The sequence below is a fragment of the Oryzias melastigma genome, linkage group LG21, assembly GCF_002922805.2.
Source record: "Oryzias melastigma strain HK-1 linkage group LG21, ASM292280v2, whole genome shotgun sequence".
NCBI lineage: Eukaryota > Metazoa > Chordata > Actinopteri > Beloniformes > Adrianichthyidae > Oryzias > Oryzias melastigma.
In genome coordinates, this window is record NC_050532.1 from 18,243,154 (window position 1) to 18,256,983 (window position 13,830).

General features: G+C 36.3%; 2 protein-coding genes across 2 annotated transcripts in view; one reads left to right on the plus strand and one right to left on the minus strand.

Annotated features, from left to right (window-relative positions):
- On the minus strand, positions 1-5,225 carry slc38a11 (solute carrier family 38 member 11). Its single transcript, XM_024286859.2, has 12 exons — positions 5,142-5,225; positions 4,946-5,066; positions 4,499-4,573; positions 4,259-4,393; positions 3,658-3,723; positions 3,471-3,577; positions 3,323-3,402; positions 3,164-3,234; positions 837-998; positions 652-764; positions 344-475; positions 1-253 (listed from the first exon to the last, which is right to left on the minus strand). Exons 1-12 carry the CDS (start codon positions 5,154-5,156, stop codon positions 17-19), a joined length of 1,314 nt encoding a protein of 437 aa, XP_024142627.1. The 5' UTR covers positions 5,157-5,225; the 3' UTR covers positions 1-16.
- Positions 5,226-6,326: 1,101 nt separating this feature from the next.
- scn1laa (sodium channel, voltage-gated, type I-like, alpha) overlaps positions 6,327-13,830 on the plus strand; it is a 28,997-nt gene continuing 21,493 nt past the window's right edge. Inside the window, exons 1-7 of the mRNA XM_036209688.1 lie at positions 6,327-6,451; positions 8,551-8,879; positions 9,733-9,851; positions 10,789-10,893; positions 11,009-11,137; positions 11,239-11,330; positions 11,745-11,960. Of these exons, the coding sequence (XP_036065581.1) occupies positions 8,604-8,879; positions 9,733-9,851; positions 10,789-10,893; positions 11,009-11,137; positions 11,239-11,330; positions 11,745-11,960 (937 nt within the window). The 5' untranslated portion in view covers positions 6,327-6,451; positions 8,551-8,603. The remainder of the gene's footprint in view (positions 6,452-8,550; positions 8,880-9,732; positions 9,852-10,788; positions 10,894-11,008; positions 11,138-11,238; positions 11,331-11,744; positions 11,961-13,830) is intronic.

Consider the following 13,830-nt stretch of genomic DNA (forward strand, 5'->3'; position numbering starts at 1 on the left):
AGGTATGTTCTTTTCATTAAGGTGGCACTGTACCAGAGATGTTTGCATCTGCACAGTAAAACATCTCCACCCCATGTGAGCAGTCCTGGGGATAGAGACCAGTCAGGATCAGTCCAGTGATCATGACAAAGAACCCAATTATTATCAACATGGAAGCAAACAGGTTTTCACCCTGGAACCAGCGGCCAGGGGAGAGCTTGAGGAAGCAGGCAGACGGGATGATGAAGATCAACGGAGTGGCACTCAGAGCACCCTGAAAGCCAAATGATGAGATGACAACAGTTTTTCCTCAAACATTTAAGTCATGTGTATACATGAATTTTGTGGAGCAGAATTGACTTACATTCAGCTCCAGAACAACTCCCAGACAGTCGAAAGCCAGAGACAGTGATGTGCAGGCTGCAACAATGAGCACCGTTACAGCCATATGTTCAGCTTTTGAAAGATTTCGACCCCAAACCAAATTTGAAATCACCTAAAAAAGGAAAAAAATACATAGTTAGATTGGTGCAATTTGTGTAGAAAACTGAAAACAGGATTTGGAACACCTCCCAATAACAAGCCGATGAAGCAAAGGTTAAGGAATTTTCAAATTTGTAAGCATTGTTATGATTTGTTATATTTTTCATTCTCTGCTGGGTCTTTCCTCACCTCTCGTGTAACAAAACACTCCAGTGGAAACGTAGTTATTATACTCAAGCCAAAGCAGAAGCGGCCAAATGTTGCCAGGTTATCATCTCTGCAGTAGTTCTCAAATATGTCTCCTAAAAAGTAAAACATGTGAAATATTAAACATCGTCTTGAGATATAAAACAAACAAGGTCGACTGTTGATACCTTGTGTGTAGCCGGTGAATGTTGTGTAGCCAGCAACAGCAAACGCAGCACTGATTATTAGGGCTGAAGACACAGAGATGTGTGTGACGCGACACCAGTTGGCTAAGGTGGGCTCTTTCAGAGAGCCGTAGATCAGAAAGCTGTTGTGGTGACATATAAAAGCTAAAACACAAGGCAAAACACCAAAGGTAAATTCACAGAAATGAATCACTGAGAATGACATTTATCTGGTATAGAAAAACAAAAAAGACTTTGCTGAAGAGATCGTCACAATCATCGTTTTCTTCACTAATCGAAAACTGACTATAAAAAATAGAAAAATATTCCTTTCACTCCTTGACTTAGGAATCTATCTAAATAACCTTGACTAATACTTTTCAGCCTAAATAAACTAATATCTTCTAGTGGTAAACTGGTATAAACTGCAGGCCAAATTACCACGTCAACCCGTGTGAGAGAGACATAGTATTACCTTTCCATCAAACTCATTTTGACAGGTGACCTTTGACCTCCACATTCCGAAGTGATGACATAACAATTTGATATAAACTTTATATAAACTTTATATCAAATTGATATAAAGAAAAAAAATATGTTTTCAATCAATTTTAACACTTTAATCTTGTTGTTTTTAGGTTTAAGTATACACTTTTTATGGTAACAGCTACAACCTGCAATGACCTCGACTGCAGCAGCAAAGGAAAGCAATATGGTGATCGTCGCGATAAGTTAAATAAAGCATCAGTTCAGGGAGAAAGTTCACCTCTTGTTATTTGTTTTTGTCCAGATGACGAAGCAAAATATGTTTCAAAGAAACAAAGTCTAAAAAGTTCAATTCCTCCTTGTGTTGCATTTCCTTCTTAGATTATTTCTCTCTTTCTGTTCAGCTTTATCCCAATAATAAAAATGATCAAATTAAGCAAACAGGTTAAAGGAAACTATAAAGTTACTCATCTTTTTTATTGTCTTGCTGTTGTGATAAACTGTGGAATAAAGTATGACAGTCTGTGTGTGTTTTTATTTCCTTAAAACGTGTTAATAATTGGAATACCAATTGGTATTTTTCCCAGTGCTATGATATAGAACATTTGGGCTATATAGCCATAACTTCTTTTTAAGGCGTACATTAACACTATTTATTAACATTTTTTAATCCACACCCAGCAGCCGATCAGAACCAAGTATTCATCTGGACCACAGCATAATAGTGAATACAAATATTTCCTTTAAAAAAAAAAACAGATTTAATGTAGACAAAATGTTTTTTCTTAAGTTCTTGTTTTTTCCAGACAAAAATTGTGATCATTTTATTTCTCTATTCGAATACAAAATTAAAAGTAATGTGGGTAAAAATGTATTTATACAAATTTCTGTTCTATAATGAAGAAACAAAAAGTATCTAATTGCACTAAAATTTTCATAAAACAGTTCATTTACACATACAATATTGATATTATTGTATGAAACAATTAAATTTGCTCATAAATAGTGATTGGTGCTTTTCCTTGATGTTAATTCTACTTTGTGTTCAACCAAACTTCTAACAATTGTTGTCACAGGTTTTTCAGAACACATGCTACGGTTGTACTTCCTCAGTCATCTGTTTAAAGGCACTTCTAGCAATCTTAATATATATATATATTTTTTTTCAGATGTTTACTTTGTCTAAAACAGGGGTCTACAACCTGAGACTCCTGAGCCACATACAGCTCTTTTACTGTTCCATTGCGGATCTTTGGCTTTCAGAAAAGTGCTAACAATTTTAATTAAAATTACATTTATTAGTTGAGTTTAGAACATTCTAATATATGCTGCACCCTAGCATCTAGTTGTTGTCATAATGAAAGAAAATCTCACGTTTGACTTGAATTTTTATTCAAAATCTGCTGCCGCGGGAGGATCTTATTTGACACAGAATGTATTTTATTTTGAAAGAACTTGAATTTGCTGCTGTCAAAAGTAAATATGTTAAAGTTTTTATTTATAGAAAAATATAACACTTTTTAAAAAAATTGTAAAAATCTGAAAGCTACATTTTCTAAAGGAAAAGCTAAATGACCACATAAAAAATAAAGTGTATTTTCTAAAAGATGAAGAAGGATTTGGTGACTCTCCCTGTCAGCAACTGGACCAAATGGCTCTTTTGCTGTTAAAAGTTGCAGACCCCTGGAATAAAATAAGGAGCTGCTTAAAATTACATTTTTGTTGACTAAGTTTGCATATATGAAAGGGGATCTTTTGGCTCTAAACCTTTTTCTGGGGGGTTTCTCCACTGAAAATTGTAACCGTTGCTGATTGAATTCATGATCAGAATCTTGCAGTCTCACCAAAAGACATCACACCGACTGCCTGAATGGCATTCCACTTTGCAAAAGCCCATGCATTCTCTGTAGGAAGGCTATAGAAAAGAACAAAGATGTAGAAGTATACGTCTGAGTGAGCATTCACAAAGGATAAGGGGCAAAATGCAGGATAATCCGTCTTACATTTGGGGTCCAAGGGTGGCTGCCCTGACCACCACAATGATGAGGATGGTGAGTGTGAGCACCATAGACAGGAAGGACACCTGGAGGCAAACATTTCTTTTTACAAGTCGCATTTAAAGCTTTTAAACTTCAAATCCGTCCAACTCACCTTCCCAAGTTTCTCAATGTTTCGGTAGAGTGACAGTGGCAGAGTGAACAGGACGGTAGAGAGCAAGATCACAAAGTGTCGCTCTGCCAGAATGTGATCTGGACCAACTGTAGACATGAAATGAGCAAACCCGAAAATAACACCCATCGAGCAGAAACATGCACCGAGACACGGGAAGTCCTCCTACCTCCTGGGATTCTCTGGAACACTTTGGTGAGGGTGTCACCAGTTGTTATGTTGTAGCTTATCATGGCTGGAGGAAAACAATAAGTTAAAAAAAAACATGAATAAAATTCAGCAATGACAACAAGCAAAGAAACAAATATCAATGTTGAGAACTTTATTAATCTCAGTAATTGTTACATTTTTAGATGATCTCTTACAACTCTACATTTCATGGAAAAATGTCAAATTTTCACTGTGTTGTTCCATGTTTATCATTTAAGAAATATCAAATTACATAATTTTAAACAAATCTAGTCACATTTTGAACTAAACTAATCATCTGTAAACTGGAGTATAACAGACGTCACCTAAAATTATCTAACCCTCATGTATCATGAACATATTTTTTACTTTTTTAATGTTTAAATCTATATAAATGCATGTGTAATTAAAAAAATAATGTAAAATAATGATGTGATTTTAGACTCAGCTCACAAGTAAGTTGTATTATTTTTAGAAGAGACCTGTGGGCTACTTGTGTGGCTCTTGGGGGCGACCTGGTGCCCACCAGGCACCGTGTTAGTGACCCCTGATCTAGAGGATCGGAATATTTTAATAGTTACCAATAAACGGATAAAGGAACTGCAAGACGGATAAAGTCAGAAATCCAGGGAAACCAAAGGTGCTTTGCACCAGGGACTGATAGCTGTTGGAGCCTGAGAGGTTTCCTCCTTTGATTAGAAGGACAATGGAGTAATCTGCCACAAAACAAACATAACAACCTATTGTAGTTATTTATTTTACTTGGCTTTTTAATTTTGGAGAATCCTGCTTAAAAATGTATTTATATTTTTTACACCCACCTGTGATAAATGCAACAGCAATCAGAAGGAACAGACCAAGAGGCAGTCCTGCCTGGTTCAGTGCATATGGTAAACCTGGGTTTAATAAAAGAATAATCAGATTTCATAAGAAAAAAAAAACATTGAAAAATCAAAACTAAATCAGGAAATAAATATTTTTCCTGGGTGTAACGTTTTGCGCATTAAAAAAGAAAAATGCTAGCAAAAAACATGTTCTATAAAATTAAATGTTTTAAAAACTTTATTTATTTTTCCTTTTGGAACTTGAAGAGTTAAATGCGTGCAGCTGACAGAGCAACAGGCGCCAGTCATATGATGCAGAGCTGCGGGGCTTGCGTGCAAGGTTTTCCTTGTTGCGCCAAAATAAACAACATTAAGAGAAATCAATGTGAGTTTCAACAATTTAAATATAACAGAGGATATAAAAACTACAGAAAAATAACCTACCTATTATTCCAGATCCTATGATAGAGTTGATGAAATTAAAAGACGCGGTTATCATTGAACTTGTTGACTCTCGGGCAGCTTTTTGAGAGGAAATTAATGCGTCTCTTTCCTCATCGTTTCTCTAAAAGAAAATAATTATTATTTATGTGTGATTAATTTAAAGTATTAAAATTTAGAGTGCTTGTTTCGCTCCTACCTGCTGCTGCGCCATCACGCTGGAGGATCCACTTGATTGTGAAGTGTGAACTCTCACAAATCTGACGTTTGACTCGCAGCAAAGTCTGTCAAGACTTTAACGATTAATTTTTTTTCTAGGAAAAAAAGATTATTCCAGGAAACAAACAAAAAAAGGCTTTGCCCCGAATTGATTCTGATAGTAAACAAAATAAAATGTGCGTAAAAGGTGGAAGTGGAACTTTTGCGCATGATGACCTAAATATTGAGTTCAATTAACCAACCAGGAATGAGTTAAGCATCAACTCACTCATGGAAATTTGGAATTAAAGGATTTAGAGCAAGATTAGAACCTGAGGCTTACCATTCAAAATGGAAAAAAAAATGTTCTTTTGTTCACAAAGATGCAACATGCTCGCTAAAGTTGGATTTATTTTAATAAAATAAACCCAATTTACTCATTAATACTATATATTAATGGTAGTATTTTTTTTTTGGTTTAATAAACTTTATAGTTCTTTGTATCAATGTACTTGACATTTTTCAAAAGTGTAAATAAATTAGTTTATGTCTGAAGTTTTTTATGTGGACATTTCAAAAGGCTGCTTTTCAATCAGTGTCCACCAGAGGGCAGTAATAGGAAGTGCCAAAACAGGCATTGCAATTAGGAGAATCCCCCCTTTACACGCTAAATATATTTATTTATCTAATTAGAAACATAAAAACTTTAACAAATTTTGGGGAAAAAATGAAAAGTTAGGTGCACACAAAGATGAAAAGGTGCTAAAACAATAAGATGCTCACAGCTCTCTCAGATCAGTCACAAGTAAAGCCGTCAATTGTATCACTCAATTTAAATTCAATTTGGAATAGTTGGAATTTTGCTGTTCATCGTCAATAATGTAAATTAATTGATTGATTAAGTCACGCACACATTCACGCAGACGCACGCACAGAGGGGGAGGAGGGACTCAGCTCGAATTCATAAATCAATTAAACTGAAATTAGCTTTTGCTTTCTTTATTTGATCATCTCCTTTCGACGATAACGGACATCTGGAGTCGGACAGCCGCCGTCTTGACCCCCCTGCCCTGCGCGGGGACCCGCGGGACGGAGCATCCGGAAGCTGCTCAGTTGCGCTCCCAGCTGCTCGCAGGGGCGGACGCTGACTCCTAGTCGCGCATCTTCTTCTTCATCTTCTTCTTCTCGTGAACGTGGTGGAAATTAGCCGATCCACGCAGGAATAAGACACAAACTGCAGAAAGTGTCTCAAGGTTTTTATTTTTGTTTTCCCATTTCTACTGCTCCCCTGGCTGCAGTAGAAAACTGATGGTGAGTTGAAAACACATTTTATTCTTAAATAATAGTTTTATCCTAAAGTAGTTTAAAAATATTATTTTATTTATAGAGATCACCACATTATCTCAACCAAAATGTATTCATACTTTAATTGGATTTTATATCTATAAAGTCTTCCTGATGTATTCCACACTTTCACTGTTGGATCTCTTGTTTAATTTAATTCTGAACATGTTAAAGCTTGTATGAAAAAAGAATAATAATAGTATTAAAGGAAATTGTTCTCTTGTGGGACCTTTAAGCTGTGGCTGGACTGTAGAATGCCATACAGTACATTTTAGAAGTTAATGGGCATGACAGCAATTATTAGCCCACACTCTATTCTAGATGACTTCCTGTTTTCCTGATTGTCAACATTATGATTAGATTGCTGGAAATTGGAGATGAAACCTTCCTGTTTGCCTTTTATCAGGGTTTTTAGTGAGGATGCAAACAGTAACCATAAAGTGACGCAGATGATCTGTGTGATGAGCTGTGTTGCCAACGCCCTGAATGAGCAGGTCTGAGACCTGATTTTGTTATGGTGGTGAGATGTGAGCGCTGAGAGATGCAGCACACAAGCATTGATTCTAACTCTATCACCAAATACGCTAAAATAAGACAGGGTCCGATAAATCAATTCTCGCCTCTTACATCAAAATTTATAGCACTTGTGGTCATGAGTCTAAAGCTGAGGCATGGTGCAAAGAGAATAAGTTATCTTTTCATAAAGTGAGCCTCCTATAACCATAACTGTCTTTTCAGCACAGCATGTCTATGAACTTATCGTCTTTATTTTCCAGATTTTTACAAATATATCACTTACTTTTTAACTAAAAAAGACTTTATTTAATGGTTTGTTTAAAAAAAAATTACACTAATACTTTCACCTTTCCTTAGTCATTAATTGCGTTTTTTTCAAATTTTTGTAACTTTGACTTCATTTTGCATCTACGTAAAAGCAAAAACAAAAGTGATTTGTTCAAGGGGTTAAAATTAAAGAGCAAATGTACTTTAATATAAATGCAATTTCATAGATTTCAAAGATCTTTAGTGTACCACAGAGTGGAATTAAATGTGTGACTCTGGTTCCGGGCCAACTACTTATAAAAGTACAACTCTATAACTTTACAATATTACAATCGATGAGTATCCTTTGGTTTCAAATTGGCTCTAAGGCCTTAGATCTCATTATGTGTTGAAGCCGTTGAACATTTGTGGTTTTTCATTAATGAGCTTCTGAAGATGTACTTTGTGTACTGTGTGAGAACCATAAGTGAAGACCTGTTAGAGCAGACCAGCTGATACATTATCAGCACTGATGCATAAAACATGACATATAGGAACTCTTTTTTTTCTTGATCAGTTGAACACAGAATTAGAATTTATCTAAAAGTCGATTAGTTTAAATAGGACAAGATGAATCTGTATGTATGTTAATTAGGATGGTTTTTGAATAGCTGGATTTAATTTTAAGTACAATTCAAATGAGTATTTCACCACTTTTTTCTTAAATAGTGAAAATGGTGGCCATATTATCCAAACGTCCAATCTTTAACAAGAATGTAAAATAAAATTTGTCTTAGTTATAGAAACGTAGAAGAGATACATCATAATTTTTCTTTTATAGAAAAAAAAAAACTTTCTATAAAGTTCTAGCTTAAGATGGTTGATACACCACAGCGGTAGCGTATTCAGTGCACTCTGAAGTGCATACATATTTAATACTGCATAGGTCTTCCTAACACATCCCACCAGCCAGGCCTATTAAGAGGATGGATCTTTTTCTCCCATTGCTCTGAAGGGGAAAAAAGGCCCTAGTCATCTTGAAGGATGGTGGAAGGGGGCAAGTACCTCACCTGACATCGATCATTGTCATGTCAAAAAGTTCATTCTATCTGCAGATGGGTTGATCTATTTTTAAAATGAGCCTAATTTTAACCTAGCTTGTAAGGAAGTGCTGAGATGGTAGGTCTACTTCCTCCCAGGAACATCTTACCCCGTACCTTCTCTCAGTCAGGACCGCCTGTTGACCAAAGCTACAGAAAATTAGAAGATTTTTTCTTAAATTTCTTTTTTTTTCAATCTTTCAGGTGTTTCTCTCATTGAAGACAGAGTGCTCACCCTGAAGTTGCAGGATGAAAAGATGGCACAACCTTATCAACCACCAGATCCAGAAAACTTGCGTCTGTTTACCCGCGAGTCCCTCAAAGCCATTGAAGCACGGATTGAAGCACGGATTGAAGAGGAAAATGCCAAGAAGCCTAAGGAAGAGAAGAAAAAACGCAAAAGCAAGAAAGACTTCAAACCCAACCGAGATCTGGAGGCAGGCAAGCCCTTGCCTATTCTGTTCGGGGACATTCCTAATGGCTTGGTCTCAACGCCACTGGAGGACCTGGATCCAGCCTACCACGATCACAAAGTAGGTTTCATTTATTTAAAACTATAAGGTTTGGTAAAAAAAATGTATTTATTGAAAGTTTTGCAATATTATATGTTTTTAAAAAGCTAAAAACATATTGATTGCCATGTTTCAGTGGGTTAAATGGTCGTACATTAGTTGTTGACATGGTAAACATTCTACACTCATGTATCACAAAACTAAATCTGTAGCTCTTAGATTTTTCTTCTCTTTTGCCTGAGCTTTTTCATGATTTCTGGAAACTAATTTATCAGTAGGTTTTCAGGTGTAAGACTATTTCAAATGAAAAGTGTGTTTTTAACATGTTCTTGTGGCATCTTTCTGAAGATGGAGTACAAGATGAAGAAATGAAGCTGAAAATTGCATGTCTGAGTATTTCTTTTATATAAATTGCTGTGAATCAGGACCAGATAAAATTGAGCCGTTTGAAAAAGAGTTTATTTGTGGTGTAGAAAATAGGTTGGGCAGGCCACAAGCTCCCTGCTCTAAGGTCTGTGAAACATTGTAAAGGGAAGGGGGGGCGGGGTTGGTCTAACCCAATAGTCCTACCCACAACTCAGAGGCCAATTTCTGATGAGATAATGCAGAAACTATGTCTTAGAAAACAGCACAGGTTTGTCTAAAAATGGGATAATCACAAGTAAAAGACAATGGGAAGACTTTTAGAATAGATCAAAGAATGATTGGAGTGAGACTATACTGTAAACTGACAGTAGCTGTGAGAATTGCTGATGTTGTTCTTGCTCGCTTTCCTTGAATTGCTAAATAACTCACACCTCTGTACACAAATGCAATAATATCTTCCAAGAATTTGTGTTGTATGACTGCAACAACCTTTTTTTTTCTTTTTCAGACTTTTATAGTGTTAAATAAAAGGAAGATGATTTTTCGCTTCAATGCCGCTCCTGCCTTGTATATCTTGGGTCCCTTCAATCCCATTAGGAGATTATCAATCAAGATTCTGGTTCACTCATATCCTTTCCACAAGGTTGTGATTGATTGTTAATGAATGTGGTTTAAGAAGGGTCACACATGGAGAAACTTTTGTTTGAGGTAAAATGATATGCGACTAGGGGTGTACAGATTATGTTTAACAATGATTAGATTTATATAATAATTTATGGTTGCATATTTGATCATTTTGAATGATTCTCAATCCAGGACATCTTTAGCCAAAAATTCAACCACTATGACTCAAAGAAATACCTGGTACTGAACAGGGCAGGTGAAGTTTTCCAAATTATTTGTATTGCAAGATAATCAAGTGTCACAAAACCATTTGCATTTTAGTTTTATAAAATTCAGCCCATTGTTGTTTTTCCACATCAAAATAACAAAAATGGAAGATTACTAGAACATTCTATCACACTGTATGGCCCTATGTCTTTGCAAAATTCAAAGTGTTTCCACATATTTGACTGTAATGATGGCTTGATCATTCATGATCACTTGTGTGTTGTCCGCTGTGATGGTACTTAGTCAGTTTTAGTAAAATAAAAACCCAAATTGTAATTTCCAAGATTGATTATGATTGGCAGATGGATCTGGTTGGATCGTAGGAAAATAAACTGATTCATCGATTAATTGTTACACCCCTACATGCAACAGGTTGAGTTGAATAGTCAGAACATTTCGATATCAGTGGATTTGTCATTGTCCTACAAGCACATTTTGCAATAATTCTGACATAAGCATAAGCTTCAACCTAGATTCTTTCTTTTCTTTTAGTATTACTTAGAAAATAAGAAAACTTCTTAGATTCTGTCACCTGACTCTTCCATTCATGAGGAAAAAGTGATGAATTCCTGTTGCAGTGTTTGAAATGTTGATTCTTTTACCTTGGGTTTAAACTGTTTGTGGTCTTTTATTCTCCAGTGTATTTATTAACATTCCTTGACAGCACCTGCAGATTGTTCAATGTGTTGATCATGTGCACCATCCTCACCAACTGTGCACTTATGACTAGATCTTCCACTGCTGATAATAATTCTACGAACTGGACAAAGCCTGTAGAGTGAGTATTTTGGATTAATACCCCAAATGAAATGATATAAACATGCTCTGAATGAACTGAAGATTTGCAAGTTGTTTGAACAATTAAGAGTAATATTATTATTTCCTGCCTGCAGGTACACATTCACAGCGATCTATACTTTTGAATCCGTAATTAAAATTTTGGCTCGAGGATTCTGTATAGGGGAGTTCACATTTCTCAGAGATCCATGGAACTGGCTGGATTTCTCTGTTATTGTTTTAGCGTAAGTCGAATCGATTAAAGACATTTTGCATACGCAACCGCAGCAACAGTCATATCACCAACTTTTTGTACATATTTTCAAGCATGTGTTTCCTCCTGCAGGTATCTAAATGAGTTTGGAGATTTTGGCAGACTATCAGCTCTTCGGACATTCAGAGTGCTAAGAGCTTTTAAAGCAATCTCAGTTATTCCAGGTAAGCAGTACAATCATGCAGATGATGGTCAGCTCACTGCCTCCTTCCTTCCACTTCATCCCTTTTCAACCTCAAACATCCTTTCAGGTTGATTTCAGGTCTACAAGCCCAAAAATCCTTTAGATAATCCTACAGATAACGCTACCTCAATTTAGAACACTGGATTTTTTTTCTGTGCACTCCCACCTCACTGCTTTTGTGTTACAAAAAGAAAACACTTATTTTTGATTTTTTGATAGTTCATAAAATGCCCTTAAACTAACATTTCACAGTCTAAATTCTAAAAGCTTAGAGCAATTTCTGCAATTTTCTGAATACACTATGTCTATATGTCCAAAGCTGATCTTCAGCAAACAATCAAATAGATGAAACGTTCCTAAAACTGAATAACATCTGGTTGGTTGTTTTTTTCAGGCTTGAAGACCATTGTTGGAGCACTGTTCCAGTCAGTGAAGAAGCTCACTGATGTCATGATTCTAACCGTTTTCTGCTTGAGTGTCTTTGCACTTGTGGGATTACAACTGTTTATGGGTCATCTGAAGAACAAGTGCATTCGTAAACCAGATATTACTTCTGAAGAGAACGCAACCGAGTACTGGAGAATCCTTCTTCAAAATGCAAATGAGACGAGTAAGTAAGAAACACCTGCTCATCTACACTCACTGGCCACTTTATTAGGTACAACTGCTTGTTAACACAGATTTCTAATCAGCCAATCATATGGCAGTAACTCAATGCATTTAGGGATGTAGACGTGGTCAAGACGATCTGCTCCAGTTCAACCGGAGCATCAGAATGGGGAAGAAAGGTGATTTAAGTGGCTTTGAACGGGGTATGGTTGTTGGTGCCAGATGGGCTGGTCTGATTCTTTCAGAAACTGTTGATCAATTCTAGGGTTTACAAAAAAATGGTCCAAAAAAGAGAAAATATCCAGTGGGTGGAAATGCCTTGTTGATGCCAGAGGTTAGAGAAGAACAGTCAGACTGGCTCTAGCTGATAAAAAGGCAACAATAGCTCAAATAACCCCTCGTTATTACCGAGGTTTGAAGAAGAGCATCTCTGAACACACATGTCCAACCTTGAGACAGATGGGCTACAGCAGCAGAAGAACTCTAGGTGTCAGTCCTATCAGCTAAAAACAGGAAACTGAGGCTACAATTCACACAGGCTCACCAAAAGTGGACAATAGAAGATTGGAAAAATGTTGCCTGGTCTGATGAGTCTCAATTTCTGCTGCAACATTGGAATGGTATAGGGTCGGAATTTGGCCTCAACAACATGAAAGTGTGGATCCATCCTGTCTTGTATCAATGGTTCAGGCTGGTGGTGTAATGGTGTAGGGGGTATGAGTATTATTGCTGATCATGCCTATTCATTTATGACCACAGGGTACCCATCCTCTGATGGCTACTTCCAGAAGGATAAAGTTCCATGTCATAAAACTAGAATCATCCCAGACTGGTTCCTTGAACATGAAAATTAGCTCACTAGACTCAAAAGACCTCCACAGTCACCAGATCCCAACACAAACTTTGGAATGTGGTGGAAAAGGAGATTCGGACCATGAACATGCAGCTAACAAATCTGCAGCAACTGTGTGATGCTATCATGTCACTATGGGCCAAACTCTTTAAGCAATGTTTCCAGTACCTTGTTGAATCTGTGCCATGAAGGGTTAAGGCAGTTCTGAAGGTGAAAGGTGTCCAACATCAGTGGAGGTTTACTTATCCAACTTCTAACTCAATTTTCCTGCATTTTAAATTAACTTGGTATTTTTTCAATCTGTTTGGAATATTGTGGACAAAAATCTCCACCAGGCTCAAGAACTGCTTTATTCTTTGATATGTTTTCTTCTCCCTCTTGACAGTGTGGATTCTGATGTTAAATCATCAAATGGTTTCCAAACTGTGACCTCAAATTTAAGGGATGTGTGGCAACTTATGGGACTGTAACTCTAACTAAAGAACATGACTCCCTTTACTTATCTAAAATATTCTGATAAAGACCATATTTTGGATATGAAATGGTTTTCAATATTTTTTTTTTTTACAGTGAAGCAAAACATGACTAATAATCAATTTACTTAACCTTGTGGGTTTATTGCATAGTAATGAAACCATCTTCTCCAGCATAAACAACTGACTTATTAATGCTACTTTTGTGTCGTATTTAGTTTTTTATTTTATATGCCTGTATTAAATATCCTAAAGAACAGACAAAAAATCTGAAGTTTGAGAAGATCTCTATAGAGAGATAACTAATGTTTTAAATGCAAAATAGATTTTTTAAATGTAAAGAAGAACCAATTTCAACATATTTTTCTGTTGTCTTTACAGGTCATCAATACGTTCTTCCTGGCAAAAGAGATCCATTGCTATGTGGAAACAGCACTTATGCTGGGTAAGCCCCCCACCCCCCACCCTCTCATATATAGCTTACACACAGAAAGTATGACTTTTATGATCTAATGCTTAAGTAATTTTACTGTCAACCAGTGAGT

Coding starts and splice junctions, on each gene's coding strand:
- slc38a11 (XM_024286859.2), bottom strand. Junction 3,235..3,322: donor GCCACCCTTGGACCCCAAAT/GTAAGACGGATT, acceptor TCTTTTCTATAG/CCTTCCTACAGAGAATGCAT. Junction 476..651: donor AGTGTTTTGTTACACGAGAG/GTGAGGAAAGAC, acceptor TTCCTTTTTTAG/GTGATTTCAAATTTGGTTTG.